This window comes from Octopus sinensis, linkage group LG6 (assembly GCF_006345805.1).
Source record: "Octopus sinensis linkage group LG6, ASM634580v1, whole genome shotgun sequence".
NCBI lineage: Eukaryota > Metazoa > Mollusca > Cephalopoda > Octopoda > Octopodidae > Octopus > Octopus sinensis.
The window spans coordinates 109,016,472-109,041,160 of NC_043002.1; the positions used below are offsets into that span (position 1 = coordinate 109,016,472).

Sequence of the window (24,689 nt, forward strand, 5' to 3'; positions counted from 1 at the left end):
GGTCGGTTGTACTGGTATCGGGATGAGGTAAGAAGGTGCTACTCTTTACAAATACCCAGACACAAACAGTAAATGGAGTCACGTTAACCTTAAACCTGATACCCTGATTTGTAGCATTGATATATGCTACTGTTGTTTAGCCCTAGGTTAATCTTCCTCAAGCAAACATTCCAGCCGTGACCATCACTTTCTTTATTCGGATATAGTTTCTCTAAAACTACTTTATCTTTTCCCCTTAAACCCTTTTAATACCAACCTACCAAAAACTGGATCTGTGAGACAAAGGGATCAAAATAAAAGCCTTCAATCAAAATTTATATTCCTAACATCATTATTGTATCATCATCTTCAATGTCCACCTTTCCCATGCTTGCATGGGAATTGGTTGAGACCAGATGGAATTGGTTGCGAATAGATGCAATTGGTTCAGGCCAGATAAAATTGGTTGAGGCTGGATGGAATTGGCTGAGGCCAGATGGAATTGGTTGAGGCCAGATGGAATTGGTTGAGGCCAGATAGAATTGGTTGAGGTCAGATGGAATTGGTTGAGGCCAGATAGAATTGGTTGAGGCCAGATGGAATTGGTTGAGGTCGGATGGAATTGGTTGAGGCTAGATGGAATTGGTTGAGGCCAGATAGAATTGGTTGAGGCCAGATGGAATTGGTTGAGGCCAGATGGAATTGGTTGAGGCCAGATAGAATTGGTTGAGGTCGGATGGAATTGGTTGAGGTCGGATGGAATTGGTTGAGGTCGGATGGAATTGGTTGAGGTCGGATGGAATTGGCTGAGGCCAGATGGAATTGGTTGAGGCCAGATGGAATTGGCTGAGGCCAGATGGAATTGGTTGAGGCCAGATAGAATTGGCTGAGGCCAGATAGAATTGGCTGAGGCCAGATGGAATTGGCTGAGGCCAGATGGAATTGGTTGAGGTCGGATGGAATTGGTTGAGGTCGGATGGAATTGGTTGAGGCCAGATGGAATTGGCTGAGGCCAGATAGAATTGGTTGAGGCCAGATGGAATTGGTTGAGGCCAGATGGAATTGGTTGAGGCCAGATAGAATTGGTTGAGGCCGGGTGGAATTGGTTGAGGCTGGATGTTCTTCCTGTCACCAACCCTTATCTGTTTGCAGGCAAGGTAGTGAAGGCACATGGCTTAGTAGTTAGGGTATCTAGATCACAATCATAAGGTTGTGAGTTCAATTCCCAGCAACATATTTTGTTCTAGAGCTAGACACTTTATTTCTCATTGCTCCAGTCTCCTCAGCTAGCAAAAATGAGTTGTACCTGTAATTCAAAAGGGCCAACCTTGTCACACTCTGTGTCATGCAAAATCTCCCTTAAGATTACATTAAGAGTATGCATGTCTGTGGAGTACTCAGCCACTTGCATATCAATTCCATGAACTGGCTGTTTGGTTCCTTTTATCAACTGGAACACTCATCGTTGAAACCAACAGAGAGCCAGGGCCAGGCAGCGTAATGTTTCCTCATTGGCCAGACAGGTTTCCACAGAAGATTGAAAACGAAGGACACTGCTTGTATGACAGTGACACTCATTTACATCTATTAGATGATCTCAAGAGGAGGAGACTCACAAACACATACATATACATATGTAAATAAAATAAGTACCAGGCAGTGTTGAAATTGATATACCAACTCTCTCTCTCTCACTCACTCTCTCTCTCTCACTCCCACTCTCACTCTCTCTCTCTCTCCCATTCTCTCTCACTCTCACTCTGTCTCTCTCTTTATCCCCTCCCTCTCTCTGTATCCCCTTCCTCTCTCTTTATCCTCTCCCTCTCTCTTTATCCCCTCCCTCTCTCTTTATCCTCTCCCACTCTCTTTATCCCCTCTCCCTCTCTTTATCCCCTCCCTCTCTCTTTATCCCCTCCCTCTCTCTGTATCCCCTTCCTCTCTCTTTATCCTCTCCCTCTCTCTTTATCCCCTTCCTCTCTCTTTATCCCCTCCCTCTCTCTGTATCCCCTCCCTCTCTCTGTATCCCCTTCCTCTCTCTTTATCCTCTCCCTCTCTCTTTATCCCCTCCCTCTCTCTGTATCCCCTCCCTCTCTCTGTATCCCCTTCCTCTCTCTTTATCCTCTCCCTCTCTCTTTATCCCCTCCCTCTCTCTGTATCCCCTTCCTCTCTCTTTATCCCCTCTCTCTCTCTTTATCCCCTCCCTCTCTCTTTATCCTCACCCTCACCAATTTCAGGCCTTGTCTGTTTTAAAAATGACTATTTTGGAAGGTGAGTGTGTAACTTGAAGGATGTCTGGCTGCTGTTTCTAGCGGGTTAATCAACTATGTACTGTTCCTTCCATTTATTGAAGCTGTATGTCACCGGTGTCAGAGGAGCATAAAATAGTTATCTTGTGGGACAGATCGGTTTTCTAATGCACTGCTGTGAGAAATAGGTTGATGGCTTGACATTTCAGGAACAAAGAACAAAGAACAGAGTGGAGTGTACTTTAGCAATGGATCATTAGAATTATTGTATTTATGCATGAGAATATATGTGTGTGTGTGTGGGGGGGTATGTCAAGCCATCCAATCCTTGCTTTATGGAAAGTGGATGTTAAATGATGATAATGATGATGAAGATGATTTATATATATATATATATATTTTTATATATAAAAGTGAGGTTGTGTGCTGTCTGTCTCCTATGATTTAGATTCCTTACTCCCACATTTTCCGGTGCAGTTTAACCAAAACTGGGTATCTTATAGTCGTGATTCATATTGAGCCCTTCTGGGTATTAGCACGCGTCTACGATGAGTCTACGATTTAAAAAAAAATTTACCATCATTTTTTTCCATTTTAATGCATTTTTTTCGCTATTATATAAGGGAAGTAACTCTCTAAAAATGACTACGATGAGTCAACGATTTAAAAAAAATTTACCATAATTTTTTTTCCATTTTTAATGCATTTTTTTGCTATTTTTTTACTATAACTCTCTAAAAATGCTTATATAGTTATTTCCCTTACAAGCCCGAGCAACGCCGGGCGATACCGCTAGTATATGTATATGAGGCTGAAGTTGTCTGTGTGTGGCAGGTTTGGTAGCCTTCAACTAACACTATCTCCTCCGAGACCTTGCAGCGCAAGTTGACCAAAATTGAGAGTATGATAGAAGAAGGCTTGCTCTTCATTCCATAGAAGATAAAATTGAAGTCAGACCATGTTAAGACCAAAAATTATTTACATCAAAACGGTGATTTTTTTCTATGAAAATCCCTATTTTTTACGATTTTTTTACTGCTGTGTCGCCATTTTTCAGTGTATTTCAACCAGAAAATTGTTCACTTAAAGAAAATAGCAAGCTACATAATGCAAAATTTTTACTTTTCAAAAATTCCAATTCTAAAGGGTCAAAACAAACCCGAGCAACGCCAGGCAATACTGCAAGTATACATATATATATATATATATATATATATATATATATATATATAATATATATATATATACATGTAAGGTGCAGGAGTGGCTGTGGGGTAAGTAGCTTGCTTACCGACCACATGGTTCTAGGTTCAGTCCCACTGTGTGGCACCTTGGGCAGGTGTCTTCTAATATAGCCTTGGGCTGACCAAAGCGTTGTAAGTGGATTCGGTAGTTGGAAACTGAAAGAAGCCCATGTGTGTGTTTTTGTGTCTGTGTTTGTCTCCCCAACATCGCTTGAGAACCAACAATAGTGTGTTTACATCCCCATAACTCAGCAGTTCAGTAAAAGAGACTGATAGAATAAGTCCAGGGTCGATTTTCTCGACTGAAGGCGATGCTCCAGCATGGCCACAGTGAAATGACTGAAACAAGTAAAAGACTACACATATACATACATACATATATACACATATATAAAGTTAATCCAAACAAGAAAGCACAAAAAAACACAACGCTAGGACGTGGAACAAATATAGTATTATTGGACGCTCAGGAAAGAAGGAAGCGGAGCTCTTCGTCGGAAACATAGAAGGAAATATACATATATATATATCATCATCATCATCATCATCATCATTTAGCGTCTGCTTTCCATGCTAGCATGGGTTGGACGGCTCAACTGGGGTCTGTGAAGCCAGAAGGCTGCATCAGGCCCAGTCTGATCTGGCAGTGTTTCTACAGCTGGATGCTCTTCCTAACACCAACCACTCCGCGAGTGTAGTGGCTGCTTTTTACGTGCCACCCGCACAGGTGCCAGACGGAGCTGGCAGAAGGCCACGGACGGATGGTGCTCTTTACGTGCCACCGGCACGGGGGCCAGGCGAGGCTGGCAACGGCCACGAACGGATGGTGCTTTTTACGTGCCACCGGCACGGAGGCTAGTCGGGGGCACTATGACCTGGCGTTGTTGGGTCTAGTGCTAGTCAAGCATATTTGGTCTTTCATGAAAATCCCTTTCTCTTGTCATTCACTTGGTCTAACTCATTAATTATTCACTGCATTTCTCAAATCAAAAAAGCATGCATGTTTGAAAGCCAAAACACATGATAATGCGTCTTCACAAAGCACAAAAATGCACAGAGTCATACAGACTGTCTGCAAATGCACACGTGCGTCCAACTGTCAGGTGTAAAATTTTACCATTTTACCATTTATAGATATAGAGATTTTAAGCAAACGTTTAGAAATTCTCTGGGAAACTGGAAAATCCAGAAATCCGGGACAGTTCCGGTCCTAAATTGGATAAATTGGTCTGGTACAGTATTGAGGTGTGATACATAACAAAGGGAGGAAAATGCAGAGTTTTAAAGAGTTATTTCCCTTGCTATGGTTTAATATCTTTAGATTAAACTCCTGGATTAAGTGAGTTACGTCCCTTGTATTAAAGACTTTTGTTACCTGAAACATAAGTTTTTTAAAATGGCTTTCAGAGGTAACTGGGAAATGAAAAGATCTTCACAACCAGCCTTGGACGGTTTTGAATGACCATAGAAAGTGCGAGCCCTCTAACTGAAAAATTGTGGATTTGTATAAAGGACACTTACACACACACACACACACAGATATTTTGCCATTTATATATATAGAGATGCTTATATACATGTATATATATGTATATATACACACTAAGAATACATACAGACATACATACATGTATGTAAACACACACATCACTACCAACATTTTAACATCTGCTTTTCCATGCTTGCATGTCTCGGACAGAGTTCATAGAGGTAGATTTTCTGTGGTGAGATGCCTTTCCTGTTGCCAACCTTCACTCGTTTCCAGGCAAGATAATATTTCCCTCAAGGCCAGACAGATTTTCACAGAAGATTATTGGAAATGAACGACACTGCTTGTATAACAGTGACACTCATTTACAACTATCATGAAACGTCAAGACAAGGACACACTAACATATACTCACACACACATATACACTTATATCCATATATATATGTATATGTATTTGTATATGTATATATATTTATATATATATTTAATCAATATAGGGTGGCAAAAAATTTTGTAGAATTTTTTTGCCACCAGCGGCCTAGTGGGAAAAAATTAAATAGTCATAGACCATTTTTAAGTTCAACATCAACAATCAAGGAACGGCCATAATAGGCCATTCACCCACTAGAAATAACAGCCAAGGCTTCAACCGCAAATAAAAATCAATTCCGTAAACCAGGAGAAAATTTAAAAAACATTTACCCTGTAATTTCTTATACGATGCACCGTTTCATCTGCTGTTTAATTGTAAACTAACCTGATTAAATTAAATCAAGCCAATCTTCCATAAATTTGGCGCGAGTGCGATGATTTGAAAATTTTAGGTCAGATATTGCCTTGGCAGGGTCGGAAATGCCTCGTGAAAATATCTGTTCCGACCTGGCTATTTCTTACTGAAGAATCTGAGGGCCTATGGAAGATTGGCTTGATTTAATTTAATCAGGTTAGTTTACCATTAAACAGCAGATGAAACGGTGCATCGTATAAGAAATTACAGGGTAAATGTTTTTTAAATTTTCTCCTGGTTTACGGAATTGATTTTTATTTGCGGTTGAAGCTTTGGCTGTTATTTCTAGTGGGTGAATGGCCTATTATGGCCGTTCCTTGATTGTTGATATTTATATATATATATATATATATATATATATATGTATATATATATATATATATATATATATATATATATATATATTATATATATATATATATATATATATATATATATATATATATATATATATATATATATATATATATATATATATACATACATACACATAGGCGGCGAGCTGGCAGAAACGTTAGCACACCGGCCGAAATGCTTTGCGGTATTTCGTCTGCCGTTACGTTCTGAGTTCAAATTCCGCCGAGGTCGACTTTGCCTTTCATCCTTTCGGGGTCTATAAATAAAGTACCAGTTACGCACTGGGGTCGATGTAATCGGCTTAATCCCCTTGTTTGTCCCCTCTATGTTTAGCCCCTTGTGGGTAGTAAAGAAATATATATATATACATATATGTATATATATATGTATTTCAGAGAATCTAATTCCCGTGTGCTCTTAGTGCTTATTGTTCCTGCACATCTGCCACATACAAAGACTACTTTATCTGTTAACCTACCTGTGATACCACTGCACTTCTTATGTTTCCATAATTTACACTGGGTGCAGCGAATGGAATTTCTTCCAACTCCTTTCCTACATATGGAGCAGGGCCATTTACCTGATGGAAAGAGAGTTTTATCTCCTTTTATACTAACAATCTCTTTTGTCTTTGGTTAACTTTAAGGCCCTTTGATTACAGTTCTGCTAAAGATTCTGCAATAAGAGCAAGATCATCAGCAAATATCTGTGCAATGTAAATAATGTACACAATTCTTCATCTCAAAAATATAGATCACCTAAAGCTGCATCCTAACATCATCATCATCATCACCATTTAATGTCCGTTGTCCATGTTGGCATGGGTTGGACAGTTTGACTGGGCTGGCATACTAGAAGGCTGCGCAAGGATCCACTCTGATTTGGAATGGGTTTCTATGGCTTCTGTGTCAGTGGCATGTAAAAAGCACCCACTACACTCTCAGAGTGGTTGGCATTAGGAAGGGCATCCAGCTGTAGAAACACTGCCAGATCAGATTGGAGCCTGGTGCAGCCTCCTGGCTTCCCAGACCCCAGTCGAACCGTCCAACCCATGCCAGCATGGAAAACAGACGTTAAACGTTGATGATGATGATGATGATGATATGTCACAGAGGCAACGACCATGACCTTTGGCATTATGTTGTGGCTGGGAATATAACCCATCAAGCCAAACAAAATCACTGTTGTGGCAGAGACTGGTGACACACAAATTGGCACCTGTACTGGTGACATGTCATGCAAATACTGTTGGCACATAAAAGCACCCGTTACACTCTCGGAATGGTTGGCGTTAGGAAGGGCATCCAGCCATAGAAAACCATGCCAAATCAGACTGGAGTCTGGTGCAGCCTTCCAGCATGCCAGCCCAGTCAAACTGTCCAACTCATGCCAGCATGGAAAGTGGACATTAAATGATGATAATGATGATGAATATATGCAATGGGCTTCTTTCAGTTTCTGTCTACAAAATCCACTACAAAATCCTGAGGCTATAGTAGAAAACACTTGCCCAAGATGCCATGCCATGGAACTGAACCGGGAACCATGTGGTTTGGAAGCAAGCTTCTTACAATACAAGAGGGGTTTAACCCCCATTCATGTTCCTTTTTCATACCTATGCTGCACCTACAAGCAACCCTGAGTCTGATTTAAGGTTTAAATGGGATTTAGTGCTGACATGTCTACGGTATCCTACCAACACGTGATACCTTCATACTTGTTTTACCCTACTGTGAGCCTGTATTTAGCTATTTCTGGTGGCCTACCTGTTGATAAGTGTACCTTCTAAGGAATTCTATAACCAATCTATATATATCTGTATGCGTGAATGTCATTTCTCAGTTTTATTTCAAGATCTCTTGTCAATAGAGAGCTGGTTTCTAACCTAGATCTGAGGGACCTTCACTGGAACTTCAACATTGACAGGGTTTTTTTGTATGTATGTATACATGCAGATTTGTATGTTTTTGATTTATGTGTGCGTATGTCTGTCTATATGTATGTGTGTATACATACATGCACACAACACACACACACATATATGTATGCTTGTGTGTGTGTATGTGTGTGAATGCGCGTGTGGTGCATTTTCTTATGTACTTTAACGATATAAGGAGCACTCCGTCGGTTACGACGACGAGGGTCCCAGCTGAGCACTCCACAGACACGTGCACGTAGTTCTCGGGGATATTCAGCGTGACACAGAGAGTGACAAGGCCGGCCCCTTTGAAATACAGGTACAACAGAAACAGGAAGTAAGAGTGAGAGAAAGTTGTGGTGAAAGAGTACAGCAGGGATCACCACCATCCCCTGCCGGAGCCTCGAGGAGCTTTAGGTGTTTTCGCTCAATAAACACTCACAACGCCCGGTCTGGGAATCGAAACCGCGATCCTATGACCGCGAGTCCGCTGCCCTAACCACTGGGCCATTGCGCCTCCTCATAAAATTAACGTGCAAGTGACTGAGCAATCCACAGACACGCGTACCCCTAACGTAGTTCTCAGGGAGATTCAGCGTGACACAAAGTGTGACAAGGCCGACTCACTTTTGCCAGCTGAGTGGAATGGAGCAACGTGAAATAAAGTGTCTTGCTCAAGGACACAACGCGTCCTCGTGAGCCGAAAGCCCTAACCATGCGTCTTTACAATGATATATATATATATATATATATATATATATCGTTTATGCGAAAATGCACGACGCACACAGTTTATGTATTACAAAATCAGTATTATCTTTATTTTCCACCGATGTTTCTTTGTTCTTTTCATGCTAATCTATTTTCTGTCGAGGCGTGTGTTTACTTGACAGGACGCCAAAATGCCTTTGAAAACTGATATCTCTAAGCAAGTGCTACTGAGGAAAACAAAAACATAGCAACCGACATCACCCGGTCTCGTACCTCACGACCGGAAGTCATCGACTTTTGTTTGTTATTCGAGTAGTGTACGTATAACAACAACAAAAAATATAATGAATTGTTTAATTCAGAGTGAAACCTTAGGTTTTTTTTTTACCAGGTTACAGAGTATAAAATGCCATTTATATTCATTTTAAAGACTGTACTAAAGGAAGAAAAATAATATTAAGCAGCAGGAATACTATAGAATCTGAGTTCTCAGATCGTCTCTTTACAACTGTACAATATATTTTAACATTATATTATATTATATTGTATATATATATACACCCACACACTCATTATATATATATTATATATATATATATATATATATATATATATATATATATATATTATATATATATATATAATGTCATATTCCTGAATCTGCCAGTTGACTACGAGAAGCGTATTTTTGTTTTTAAATTAAAACTAACCAGCAACTAGATGTGGGTTTACCAAAACCTAAATCTAATAAATGAATACGGTAAGGGGTTTCCAAATTATCGTCTTTGATGAGAGTCATTTGTATATTAGGGATTTTAAAAATCTTTTTTCATTAAAAGTTTTTAGTGGAGACCTTTTAAATATTTTTAGTTACTTTTAAAGATATTTGATTTGTTTATTTTAAACTTGGAATAAAGCTACATTATTTTATTTAAATTCGTTAAGAAAATACCGAATATACTTTAAATAAAACAGCTACTAACGATGGAAGCGATATACAAATGATTTCTTTCTTTATAATTTCAGGGTTAAATTGAACTTTTTGAATGGATATTTGACGTTTGAATGTAAACGAAACCGGGTGGAGGTGAGGTAAATATTAACCAATGGGCATCAATTATTTGCTGTGAGTGCGTTTCTACAATAGCAGAGCCGCACTTCCGTTGCTATGTAGATTTGATGGTACCTTAGAAGACAAACAAAATCTGACACGTTGAGGGGAAGACAACAGACTATTTTTGTTGAAGATTGCCTTGTTATGTTGTAACCCCGTTATTATTTTCACAGTATTCGTTAAATAATGTCTGGGGAAGATCGCAAGAAGCTCGATATGACTCCAGAGGAGATGAAACGGTTCGGGGAGGCGATGAAAAAGGAAGAATTCAGAAAATTACTCGCAGAGTATGCCGAAGAAATATCAAATCCTGAAAACCGCAAAAAATATGAAGAAGAGATTACGCAACTAGAAAACGAAAGAGGTATGGATATAAAATTCATTACTCCTGAACCCGGCCATGTTATAAAATCACTTATTAATAACAAGAAAAAGGCTTTTATAAATATCTGCAAAAATGAAAACATTGGGAAGCCAACATTTACTAAAGAGAATGGCCCTGACCGTTTTGGAATCAACTGGGCAATCCCCCATTCTTTAGCTAGACCTCGCGAAGACTTCGATCTCAAAGGTGAAAAATGCTTTGTGTATGATGTCGTGTTTCACCCGGACACTTACCGAATGGCACAGTCTAACTCTAAGTTTAAAAAGCTTGTACACGATACAGCGATAGAAGCCATTGAGGAACATTTTAATGTCACATTGGATAAAAAGATAAGTACACCCAAAGTGAAAAACAATTTCAAAGGAGTTAGAACCCCTACTGTGGTTCGAACCCGGCGAGAAGATGGATCGACCAAAACCGCAGACGACTCTGACAGCATTTTGAACAGTATGCCTTATCCATATGACCCTAATAAGACAACCAAAGAATTAACTGAGGAATGGGTGGAAAAAAAAGGTAAAACACGCTCGTCCAAGAGACTAGCTGAAGCTAAGAAGAAAGATGCGTCAGAGACAAAATCCTCAAAATCAGAAACTGAATCCAAAGAAACATTACAAGAGGACCAGACTGAAGGAACAACCGTTTCCACAGAATCCTCAGCTCTTCCGAGTTCCCCTGCCGTTCCCAAGTATTGTATTTTACATCGTTCTGCACTAGATATCCAAGACTTTTCAAACGTCTCTGATGCAAAGTCTAGTACCAGACCCAAAGAACTTGTTGTATCTATTGACTTGCCTCTATTGAAATCTGCAAATACCATTGATTTAGATATTGTTGATAATCACATTATGTTGAAGTGTACAACCCCAGCATCATATGAACTGGATCTGAGGTTACCATATCCAGTTGATGAAACTAATGGCACTGCCAAATTTGATAAGTCTAAAAGTGTATTAAATGTGGTACTTCCTGTGATTGCTGCTCAACCGGAGAATCTACCTTTTAGTTCAGTTCCCAGTTACGCAACTTCAAGTGACAATGAAGCCGATGTGGATCGTGGCAACTCGGTAGATGAAGGTTCTGAACAATGTGATTCAGAGATTTCTGTCCAAGAAAATGATGATGCCAACGTACAGCCGAATGATGTTGCTATGACTCCTGAAACGGGTATAGATGAGGACAACTCAAATTCTTTGTTTTTCTTGCCACTGTGCCAGCTTCCTAATTTTCGCTATTTTCAAGATCAAGAATCGGTCACCTTTGTTATTGATGTTGCTAATGTCCTTCCAAACAGTATTGTCCAAAAACACCCAGAGCCTCACCTCTATGACATAATGTTCTCTTCTCAAGGCTCTGGCTGTTTTCCATTGTATTATCGTCTCTATATTGAATTCCACCAGGGTTGCTCAGTGTGTCCTACTAATGAAACAGACGTGTCACCTAGCAATCTAGTTGTGCTGTTACCAAAGGACAAACAACATTGTAGCTTGTGGGAAGGTTTTTTTGCTTCTTGTGATGGCAACACCTTTGAGGTAAGTTATCGTGATTTTTATAACTTATTAGATACCGTATGCAAAAAGTGTTTTGAGTGATTTAATGAATCGCAAAAACAATTTAATCATAATTACATGAAGATTATTATTATTCTCTTTTAAAAACATCCAGTTGCATCTTTTTAGACCATCAAATCCCACTGAACTTACCTGCTATCATTATTATATCAGTGGATTGTCTTCTCCCCCTCATTCTCTCTGACCCTCCCCCTTAACTGCTCTCTTGTCAGGTAAGTGAAGTAGATATATTTTTTGCAATGTCTTGAGTGACCAGCATAATGTCACTGGTAGGTTACTAAAATTGCTCCTCTCCATATGAGAAAATGGCATCCTGTTCATTCACACTATTTAAACCTTTTGTTACCAACCCGACTGAAACCGGTTCTGGCTCTGAGTACAAATATCTTGTTTCCATAAGTTTTGAATTAAAATCTTCCACCAAACCTTAGTCACAATTTATGTTCCTAACACTAGCTGAATGATAAGTTATTTTACTAAATTCTTTGTTATATATAAAGTAATTGAAAGAAACACAGAGCATCTCAAAATAAATACAGTAATGAAAGGGTTAAATGCAACTTGTCAACAGCAATAATTACCATCATTATCTCCTTAAATTTCTAAGTTTTCAGAATTCCTTTATATCCTTCATTTGCTGCTGGCAGCATTTACCAAAACATGCCGATAACCTCAGCCATCTAACTGTACAAAATGTCATATCATATCTGGACACACAAGCCTATGTGTGAGCATTCATCCAACTAGAACTTATCATCATCATCATCATCATCCAGTGTTTTAAAAGGGGTGGCCGGATCTCCCTCAATGCCATAGCAACTGCCCTCACACCATCTCGCTGTCTTGCTCAGTGTTGGACGTCCTCCCTTCTCAAGCCAACCCTCCTAATCTTTTCCTCCACGTTTTCCTCGGTCTACCTTGCTTTCTTGGTCCATTTATCTCAAACTCAAGCACCCTCTTCAGAACATGTTCCTTATCCTTCCTCAACACATGCCCATTACCACCGCATTCCATTCGCCCTTGCCAGCCGTTCCACTGAGTCCTCCAACCCCAGCATCCCCATCAAATTCTCAGTCTTCCTCTTATCAAACAGCTTCACTCCACACATTTCTCCCACTATTGCTCTAGCAACCAAATTTCCCTCAAACCACTCACTACTATTTTACATAAATTTATATAAAGAATATCCAATATATTCTTGTCCTTGATATACAAAAGATCCCCCTAAAGGTAAACTATCATTGTTAGGGCTGACCTGGGTCTCAGCAAAAAAAAACCCTGGGTACATTGTTGGGTCAGTTGCTTATTATTTTCAAAGATGGTTCTAATTCAAAGCTACTCTTTTTCCAGTTCTTCTGCTATGTCCTGGGTTCCCAGCGACCCTACTTTCCAAATATCCATTCCCATTCTATTGACATTCTGAATAATTAAATTTCTGATTCCTATCTTTGTCAGAATCCAGTTCGTCCTTCATATTCCCTTTGACTCTGAATCATTCCATATTCTTTTGTAAGCATCCTTTACTTTCGAAGTGATTCTGTCACACACCTGAGCGCTGGTAAAAAAACAAGTTCATTCATCATCATCATCATCATCGTTTAACGTCCGCTTTCCATGCTAGCATGGGTTGGACGGTTCAACTGGGGTCTGGGAAGCCCGAAGGCTGCACCAGGCTAGTCAGATCTGGCGGTGTTTCTACAGCTGGATGCCCTTCCTAACGCCAACCACTCCGTGAGTGTAGTGGGTGCTTTTTATGTGCCACCGACACAGGTGCCAGACGAGGCATTATTATTCTTTATTTCTCTATCGTCAACGAACAAGGCGGTGCTCCAGCATGGCCGCGGTCAAATGACTGAAACAAATAAAAGAGAATAAAAACCTGCCTCTTTTTGTCCTAAACCTCTTCTAGTGACATCAAAATCTTGATTGATGTTGAGTAAGCTCCCTTGTTTTAGTACTCCTGAAATACTTTTTACTGTTCAGGTGGGGATAATCAACAAAAATAAATATATATAATACTGTATTAATAATAAATTAAATTATAAACAGAAGTTGTTTTAAATTGTAAAGTTTTCCACCCTCTGGTAATTGGGTGGGATATGACATATTTAATAGTAAATGGATCGTGTGAATTATGAAGATGTTGTGTAACCCAGGTGAGCCCTAGTTGAGTAGATCTATGATGAACAAACAACTTTTCTTTCAAAGCCTTGCACATATGGGAGTACATGATCCAATGTGCCCTTCATATTTTTTAAAGATAGCAGGATGAGATTTGAAGGAGATTTAGCAACTATTTGTAGAAAATTGAATGCAGTATAGAGGCTTATTAATTTTTTGTGAATTATTTGAATAATAATAAACTTATTGTACACAGTGCTGAGATGCACTGCAACTTATCAGAAAAAGTGAGCAAAAGTGCATGTGCTGTGCATAGAATAATGCATGGGAAGTGAACCCTGAACGAGTCATTTGAAAATAGAGGGGTAGGGGATATCAAGTGTATTGTTGGCGAATTTTAGGAATCTTGGAAGTTTTGAAGGATGTCATTAATATGTGCAACAAACATCGGGGATCCAAGAATGGATCCCTTTGATACACCAAACGTCAACTCATAGAGTGAAGAATGTGGTCCTAGAACTGTGATTGCCTCTTTTTGCCCAAATACGACAGACTTCAACCAGTTATGAAGATCCTCTTTCACACCCATTGCAGACAGTTTTGCCATAAATCATTTGTGTGGCACAGAATTGAAGGCTTTAAGCAAAGTCAAGATAGATAACATCCATCCATGATCTGCCATCAATGATTCGGGTGGTGTCTTCAAGAAACTCAACGAGTTGGCCACGGCAGCTGGAGTTGAGGGTAAATCCAAATTGTGAGGGTTGAATAAGGCTGTGAGAGTTCCAGAAGTTTCAGACAGTTTTGGTTAACGCAGAACTCCATCAGTTTGGGGATGCAGCTAGTAAGACTGACTGGACAATAGTTGACAGGTGATGTGCAATCATTCTTTTTGAACAGAGGAATGAGGCTAGCAATTTTCCACTGCTCTTGGCTGACACAATTATTAAGGCAGAGTTGGAAGAAGAATGAAAGCTGGTGCAAAAGAAAGAACCTGCTGTGTTAGTATTAAATATATCTTTATGTTGATAGTTTTACACTGAATCCACCATAGGTTCTCTTGTTATCGTCTTCATCTAATACCAGTTTTCATGCTGACACGAAGAAGATGGTTTGACAAGATTTGACAAGCTGCAGTATGGAATGAAGTTCCAACATCAACTTTGGCATGGTTTCTGCAGTTGGATGTTTTTTGTCATGCCAACCACCTTATAAAATGTACAGGGTGCTTTTTTTCTTGGCACTGACACAAATGAAGGTCACTGAGTAACTTAAAAGACTCATCAATTGAGTGGATGCGTATCTGAGAGACGGTCAGTTGGTTCATGCCAGCAGTTGGAGGTCCAAGTCTAAAGTATGGTAGAGGTGTCTTGTTATAGTGAAGATAATGATGTTAGTGACAAGGTGCCAGAGTGTAATGTCAAGGTATAAGAGAGAATACAGGCAGAGGATCAGGAGTGAGGGTGATTAAGTTCATAATAGAAGAGAGTAACAGATGGCTGGAGATGAGGTGACCATAAAATATCCACAACGTTTTACATCTAGTTTTCCATCTTTGCATATGTTGGATGCAGGGCTGTGTAGTCAGAGTCATGGAGTCAGAAACAATTAACCCTTTAGTGTTCAGATTATTCTGGCAAAATGATGCTTGTTTATTTATATTGTGCTGAATTAATCATCCATCATCTTGTAGTTTAGAGATTTCAATTATGTAATTGTTTAGTTTTAAAATGACAGGGTAGATGTGAGAGGCCTTATCTGCTCAGTTTCAGTATAAAACTGGGGGAATATTTTGGCTGGATATGGCCGGTTTGAATGCGAAAGAGTTAAGGGATAGCTAGAGTCAGAGTCAGTAAAACTATACCAACTCCGATTCCAACTCATAATATCTTTATTCTTTAATGTAAACCAGTTATAATATAAAGGCCTACTCAAAGTGCTAACATATGCATATGCTTTATGAGGTATGTAGACAACAACCACTTAATTACATAAAGAGGAGTCAGAGGGGCAAATAGTAGAGGAGCTGGAGTCAAAGTTTTTTGTTTCAACTCCCCAGCCCTGGTTGGATGGGAATCTTCTTTAGCATTGCATCGACCATCACCACTTTACTTCTACTTGCTTTTCAGTCATCAATTTTTTGGTCCTCTTCCACTTGGATTGTCTGGCATGTCTTCCTTTATATTCATCATCATCTTTTAACCCTTTCAATACCAACCTGGCTGAAACCACTCCTGGCTCTGTAGTACAAATGTCTTGTTTTCATAAGTTCTGAATTAAAATCTTCCACAAAACCTTAATCATAATTTATGTTCCTAACACTAGCTTAACGATAACTAAGTTATTTTCCTAAATTCTTTGTTATATTTAAAATTAATTGAAAGAAACACAGAAAATCTCAACAGAAATATGGTAACAGAAAGGGTTAAAATATATAATAGAGAAACAATTCTTAACCCTTTCAACACCAACCCGGCTGAAGCCACCTCTGGCTCTGTAGTACAAATGTCTTGTTTTCATAAGTTTTGAATTAAAATCTTCCACCAAACCTTAGTCACCATTTATGTTCCTAACACCAACTGAATGATAACCTAGTTATTTTATTTAATTATTTGTTATATTTAAAATTAATTGAAAGAAACACAGAACATCTCAACAGAAATATGGTAACAGAAAGGGTTAATATCTGTTTTCCGTGCTGGTATGAGTTGGATAGTTTGACAGAATCCAGTGAGCCGTGGGGCTGCATTGGACTCTAGTGTCAGCTCTGGCTTTGTGGATGCTTTTCCTAAAACTATTCTGAGTTCAAGACCAATTTTGAACTCTTGAGAGTATTAGGAAAACCAACTTTGCCCTTCGTCCTTCCAGGGTTGATAAAATAAATACTAATCAAAAAATGGGGTCCCCCCAATTATCATTAATTGTCAGAATCATTAGAGCACCTGACAAAATGTGATGTGTAGTTTAGTAATGGTCCTTTACAATCCTTTGTTTAAATCCTGCCAAAGTCATTTTTAGCCTTTGTGGCGTCAATAAAATAAAGAATCAATCAAGTGCTAGAGTCAGTTTAATCAACAACCTACCATTCAAATTTCAAAGACTGTGTCTGTGTTGGAAACATTATTAATTTCAAATTTTGGCACAAGGCCAGCAATTTCATTAAAAGGAATAAGTTGATTGCATCATCCCCAGTGTTCATCGACCTCAAAAGGATGAAAGGCAAAGTTAACCTCAGCGGAATTTGAACTCAGAACATAAAGACAGATGAAATGCCACGAAGCACTTTGCTCAGTGTGCTAACAATTCTGCCAGCTTGCACCTTCCCATTACAAGATATTGGGTTCTACGTAAAATTGTCAAGTAATATATTCTTGTGCCAGTGGCACATAAAAAGCACCATCCAAACGTGGCTGATGCTAGTACCCCCTGACTGGCTCCTATGCTGGTGGCACGTAAAAAGCACCATCAGAACGTGGTCAATACCAGGCCCACCTGACTGGCTGGTGGCACGTAAAAAGCACCATCCAAATGCGGCCAATGCCAGTACCCACTGACTGGCTCCTGTGCCAGTGGTATATAAAAAGCACCCACTACACTCTCAGAGTGGTTGGTATTAGGAAAGGCATCCAGCTGTAGAAACACTGCTAGATCAGATTGGTACCTGCTAATCCTCAGTCAAACCATCCAACCCATGCCAGCATGGAAAACGGATGTTAAACGATGATGATGATAATGAAGGGTGTTTGATGAAATGAGATGCCGGATTGATCTAAATGCATGGGTCAACCAATGTGAGTGTTGTGCTTGTGTGTCTGATGTAAACAGTTTCATAAAAATAAAAATCTAGTCAACATGAAACAAAACATACTTCAGACAAACAACGTAATCTGAAAATCCCAGTGTAAACATTAACAGCTCAGTAGCTATGTATATCTTCGTCATCGTGTAATGTTCACTTTTCCATGCTTCATAGATCAAAGGGAATTTACTGTGGCAGGTTTTCTATGGACAGACATACTTTTTTCACAGGACATTTCGAATTGAATGACATTGCTTGTATGACAGTGGCAATCAGTTTACAACTATCACATGATGTCAAGCCAAGGACACACAAACAATACTCACGCTTTCACACACACACACTCTCACACACACACACTCTCATACACACACACTCCCATACATACACACACTCTCACACTCATACACACACATCATCATCATCATCATCATCGTTTAACGTCCGCTTTCCATGCTAGCATGGGTTGGACGGTTCAACTGGGGTCTGGGGAGCCCGAAGGCTGCACCAGGCCAGTCAGATCTGGCAGTGTTTCTACAGCTGGATGCCCTTCCTAACGCCAACCACTCCGAGAGTGTAGTGGGTGATTTTATGTGCCACCAACACAGGTGCCAGACGAGGCTGGCAGACGGCCACGCTCGGATGGTGTTTTTTATGTGCCACCGACACAGGTGCCAGACAAGGCTGGCGAACGGCCACGCTTGGATGGTGTTTTTTTATGTGCCACCAACACAGGTGCCAGATGAGGCTGGCGAACGGCCACGATCGGATGGTGTTTGTTACGTGCCCACAGCACGGAGGCCAGTCGATGCGGTACTGGCTACGGCCACGTTCGGATGGTTTTCTTATGTGCCACCGGCACTGGTACCACAAAGATACAAATTCCATTGATGTTCATCTATTTTGATTTGGTTTGATTTGATTTTCACTTGCCTCAACAGGTCTTCACAAGTGTCACAAGAAGGAAGGTATGCACAGGTGGACTGACTACGTCCCAGGTAGGGGCCATGGGTTATGGCCTCACTAGTCTTGCCGGGTCTTCTCACGCACAGCATACTTCCATAGGTCTCGGTCTCTAGTCATTTCCTTGGTGAGACCTAAAGTTCGAAGGCCGTGCTTCACCACCTCGTCCCAGATTTTCCTGGGTCTACCTCTTCCACAGGTTCCCTCAACTGCTAGGGTGTAGCACTTTTGCACACAACTATCTTCAGCCATTCTCGTCACATGACCATACCAGCGCAGCCATCTCTCTTGCACACCACAACTGATGCTTCTTAGGTTCAACTTTTCTCTCAAGGTACTTACACTCTGTCGATTATGAACACTGACATTACACATCCATCGGAGCATACTGGCTTCATTTCTTGCGAGCTTACGCATATCCTCAGCAGTCACGGCCCATGTTTCACTACCATGTAGCGTGGCTGTACATACACATGCATCATACAGTCTGCCTTTTACTTTGAGCGAGAGGCCTTTTGTCACCAGCAGGGGTAAGAGCTCTCTAAACTTTGCCCAGGCTATTCTTACTCTAGCCGTTACACTTTCAGCACACCCACACACATGCACAACTGGCTCTTTTTCAGTTTCCATCTACCAAATTCATTCATGAGATTTTGGTCAATTCAAGGTCTATCATAGAAGACATTGGCTCAAGTTGCCATTCAGTGGGACTGAATCCAAAACCTTGTGGTTGGAAAGTAAATTTCTTAACCAGGTGGCCATGTGTGTGTGTGAAGGCATAGTGGATAGGGTGTTGCATTCATCATCATAAAATTACGGTTCTAATTGCCAGTCATGCACAGTGGCATTGAAAGCAAGATTTCTATGCCGGAGCATTGTCCAAATGAAACAAGACCCTTTTCAGTAGTTTTTCTGGGCATTTGGGCTTGATAGTCTTTCGTAACTGTCTCACCAAGTTCGCCTGGTACTCTCCATTGATGGTATGACCCTTCTGGAGATAGTCAATAAACACAATGCCTTTTGCATCCCCAAAAACTGAGGCCATCAACTTCCCTGCAGATGAAATGATCTTGGCCTTCTTTGGAGCCGATGAGGAAGGGTGTTTCCACTGCATGGATTGTTTCTTTGTCTCTGGAAAACATTCCAAGGAAACCAGCATCAGCTTGGTCTGCCCCTAACAATGTCCGATTTTCCCATGATGTGATCAACCTGGTGTGCTTTTAACCAGGTGTCAGAAGCAGAAACTTTCATCATGTTGAGGTCATAGTGCAGAATATCCTCAATGCTCTCTCAGGGTATGCTAATAGCATTGACTATTTGATTTGTAGTTAATCACCTGTCATCTATCACAATGTGGTGATTACAATCAATGTTGTTCTCGTTGCTGGCAGGTGTAGGACATCCAAATGTTGGGGCATTTCCCCACCCCTAAATTCAGCTGCCCACTTTTGCAATGTTGATAGAACTGAAGCATCATCCCCTAATGTAACAACTATGTCATTGGGGGGGGGGGACTAAACCCTTTTTTTTTGTAGGTACCAGATAACACCATGATACTAAATTTTGTCCATTTTTAAGAGAAGTCACTAGTGGTTACTTTTGAAGTCTTTGAACAGATAGATGTTAATTTACCTGGAACAAAACAAGGCAGGTGTTAATAAGAAGACCTGAAATTAATCCATGCAAGATTTCACAGCTCTAGCATCACTCCTTCATAGTCAACCTATGAAGTTTTCAGCCCACCTCATAGATTTATCATGAATGGTTTTTCTAGCCTTAATTAGCTTATCTCTCTATATTCTGGGAATATTCTACTCTGGACTGCTTAATCTAATATGTCTTTTTTTTTTCTTTGTTGTTTTTAGAAATATAGCTTGTAATTTGCTTATCTCCCCTGTTTGAAAACTTAAGGACACAGAATGCCTGTATCATACAGACAAATAGAAACCGTGTTTCTCGGGGCTAAATAACAGTAACATTCTTCCCTTTCCTGAGGCTGCCCCATTAAGTTGGCAACAAGCCATCACTTTATCATACTGTTACTGCATTACTCTCTCTGAGAGATTTAGAAATGTAATATTTCTATTATTTATATATATATATATATATATATATAAAAGTTATTGTTAATAAAGGTCAGGGTGTGTTGCATTCCATTATTTAACAAATGAGAAAATTGCATTGTGAATACACAAACAACAAATAAAAAACTTATAAAGTAAATTGAGGGCACAACTGGATGGAAGACAGACACAGAAGGTCCCTAATTCATCATCAGTTATCAACCAGGTGGTATGACTCAGTTTTGCACCATTAATGAGTAATAACATCTGGTTGATAACTGGTGAAGAATTAGGGACCTTCTCTGTCTGTCTTCTGTCCATTTGTGCACTCAATTTACGTCACACATTTTCTATTTGTCATTTGTGTATTTACATTACAATTTTCATTTATATATATATATATATATATATATATATATAGGCGCAGGAGTGGCTGTGTGGTAAGTAGCTTGCTAACCAACCACATGGTTCCGGGTTCAGTCCCACTGCGTGGCATCTTGGGCAAGTGTCTTCTGCTATAGCCCCGGGCCGACCAATGTCTTGTGGGTGGATTTGGTAGATGGAAACTGAAAGAAGCCTGTCATATATATGTATGTGTGTGTATGTGTTTGTCCCCCTAGCATTGCTTGACAACCGATGCTAGTGTGTTTGCGTCCCTGTCACTTAGCGGTTCGGCAGGGGAGACCGATAGAATAAGTACTGGGCTTACAGGGAATGAGTTCCGGGGTCAACTTGCTCGACTGGGGGCGGTGCTCCAGCATGGCTGCAGTCAAGTGACTGAAACATGTAAAAAAGAGTATATATATATATATATATATACACACACACTTACACATGAACATACATGTATATTATGTGTGTGTGGGTGTGTGTGTGGGTGTGTGCATGTCCACCCTTGTCTTGACATCCCACATTAGTTATAAATGAATTGTTATCATGCAAACAAGTGGTGTCATTCATTTCTGATCTTCTGTGGAAATATATTTTGCCATAGGGAAAAAATACCTTGCGTAGAAACATGAGGGTTGGCAACAGGAAAAGCATCTGGAAAAGTGTACATTACAGCAATGATGATGATGATAATTATTATTATTATTATTGTTTCTTTTTTTTTAAGACATTAAACTGTGACATGGCTGCCTTTTCTAGCAGGTCAAGCAGACACCTAGAGATTTCCACAATGATTTTTTCAATGACCATGTGAATTCTTGTTAGCTGATACTTCTACTAAGTTGTATAGTACATTTTTTTTTTTTTTTTTTTTTTTACTTCATCCACCAATCCGATCATGGCCGTTGTCAGCCTCGCCTGGCACCTGTGCCGGTGGCACGTAAAAAGCACCCACTACACTCACGGAGTGGTTGGCGTTAGGAAGGGCATCCAGCTGTAGAAACACTGCCAGATCAGACTGGAGCCTGGTGCAGCCTTTCTGGCTTCCCAGATCCCCGGTCGAACCGTCCAACCCATGCTAGCATGGAAAGCGTACGTTAAACGATGTTGATGATGATGATATTTCTGGCTTCCAATAATCTCCATCTACCATTTCACTTATAAGACATCGGTTCAGCATGTGGCATTACTACCAGGGAACCCCTGCCTTCATTGCCAGACAGTGGAAATGAATCTCAAGTCATGTTGTCATGACACAAACTTCTGAACCACACAACCAGGAAAACCTAATTAAAAATAATGAAGCATTAGAAGATGAGTAATCAGTAAGGTTGTGACAAACACAGCATGCGAGATTTACAGATTTCACAGTGGCTTCATCGAAGACATTTGGATATTTATGAAAAATGTGGAATTGATAAGCTGATGGTCGTTTAAGATTGAGTTTCTTATCAAGGTCTCTTCTTTTGTTAGACAAAAGATATCTAGGAATTCATTATAGAATGTGTCAGCAGAGTAGCATTTGAGGGAGGTTTGGCTGCTATTTCTCATCACTCAAATGACTGCTAAGCAGGTCCATCATTAGCTTTCTCTCTCTATAGATGTGTATATGTCTATACCCATCTATATAAATGCATGTATTTATAGGCGCAGGAGTGGCTGTGTGGTAAGTAGCTTGCTAACCAACCACATGGTTCCGGTTCAGTCCCACTGCGTGGCATCTTGGGCAAGTGTCTTCTGCTATAGCCCCGGGCCGACCAATGCCTTGTGAGTGGATTTGGTAGACGGAAACTGAAAGAAGCCTGTCGTATATATGTATGTGTGTTTGTTTGTGTTTGTCCCCCTAGCATTGCTTGACAACCGATGCTGGTGTGTTTACGTCCCCGTAACTTAGCGGTTCGGCGTGGGAGACCGATAGAATAAGTACTGGGCTTACAAAGAATAAGTCCCGGGGTCGATTTGCTCGACTAAAGGCGGTGCTCCAGCATGGCCGCAGTCAAATGACTGAAACAAGTAAAAGAGTATATATATGTGAACTTGAGGTTAGTTAGAATATGTCTGTGACATATTTCAACTTCTAAATGCAAATTCATTGCAGCTACCATGGAGGAAACATTCTCTCTTACAGTAAAAAGGTGTAAAAGCACAACATCTGTACAGTGCTGCTCCCTATCAGATTCCTAGACACTGCATAAAGCTAGTAATGCAGACACATTTCCAAGCAAACACATTTCTCTCCTACAACATCACGATTCTCTCTCACACACTGTCTTGCAACACAAAATACCTCAAGTCATTGGTCCTCACAGCGCAAAACATCATCATCATCGTTTAACGTCTGTTTTCTGCGCTAGCATGGGTTGGACGGTTCGACCGGGGTCTGGGAAGCCAGGGGCTGCACCAGGCTCCAGTCTGATCTGGCAGTGTTTCTACAGCTGGATGCCCTTTCTAACACCAACCACTCCGCGAGTGTAGTGGGTGTTTTTTACGTGCCACCGGCACAGGTGCCAGGGGAGTCTGGCATTGGCCACGATCGGTTGGTGCTTTTAAAGGCGGTGCTGGCATCGGCCACGTTCGGATGGTGCTTTTTATGTGCCACCGGCACAGAAGCCAGTCGAGGCAGCGCTGGCATCGGCCACGTTCGGATGGTGCTATTTATGTGCCACCGGCACAGAAGCCAGTCGAGGCGGCACTGGCATCGGCCACGTTCGGATGGTGCTTTTTATGGTGCCACATTGGCAATTTTTTTCTTATCTGCTTCATAGCTTCCCTTCTGGCAGTCTAATAGAATTCCCTGCTACCACTGTTCTTCCAGTCCTTCCAAGCCTGTTCTTTTCTCTAATAGCCCTATCAACAACATTGTTCCACTACCATGTTATTTTGGGTCGAGAGGGGACTTTGCACCATCCACAGATCTGGTCAGTGGCCCTCAGCAGGTTGTCCTGTAGAAACCTCTAGTTGTCTTCCACATCGTGTGAACATCACAGTGTAGAGGATTTAAGCATATCATCATCATCATAATTTAACATCTATTCTCCATACTGGCATGAGTTGGACAGTTTGACTGGAGCTGGTAAGGCCAAGGGCTACACTAGATTCATTGTCTGTTCTGGCTTGGTTTCTATGGCTGGATGCCCTTCCTACACCAAAGAGTGTACTGGGTGCTTTTTATGTGGCACCAGCACCAGTATCAGTTCTGCTGTGGCGGATGGGTCTTCTTGAGTACAGCAAGGCACCAGATATTTTGGTCCTTTGTCATTTCTTTCGTAAGACTCAATGTCTTGAGATCGACCTTCAGTAATTTGTTCTATGTCTTTCTAGGTCTCCTCTTCCATAAGTTCCATCCGCTTTAAGCACTCAGCTCTTCTGTATACAACTGTCTTCATCCATCCACATCACATGACAAAACCAGTGCAGTCTTCTCTCTTGCACACTGCATCTAATTCCTCTTATGTCTAACTTTTCTCTTAAAAGACTATTGTTCTTTCACACACGTACATTGACATTGCCATCTAGTGGAACATATTAGCTTCATTTCTCTCTGGCCTT

At 40.5% G+C, this 24,689-nt stretch overlaps 1 protein-coding gene across 1 annotated transcript in view; it reads left to right on the forward strand.

Annotated features, from left to right (window-relative positions):
- The first annotated feature begins 9,350 nt into the window (after positions 1 to 9,350).
- Positions 9,351 to 24,689, forward strand: part of LOC115212890 (protein kintoun) — a 48,760-nt gene continuing 33,421 nt past the window's right edge. Inside the window, exons 1-2 of the mRNA XM_029781686.2 lie at positions 9,351 to 9,494; positions 9,761 to 11,765. Coding sequence (XP_029637546.1) covers positions 10,035 to 11,765 — 1,731 coding nt within the window. The 5' untranslated portion in view covers positions 9,351 to 9,494; positions 9,761 to 10,034. The remainder of the gene's footprint in view (positions 9,495 to 9,760; positions 11,766 to 24,689) is intronic.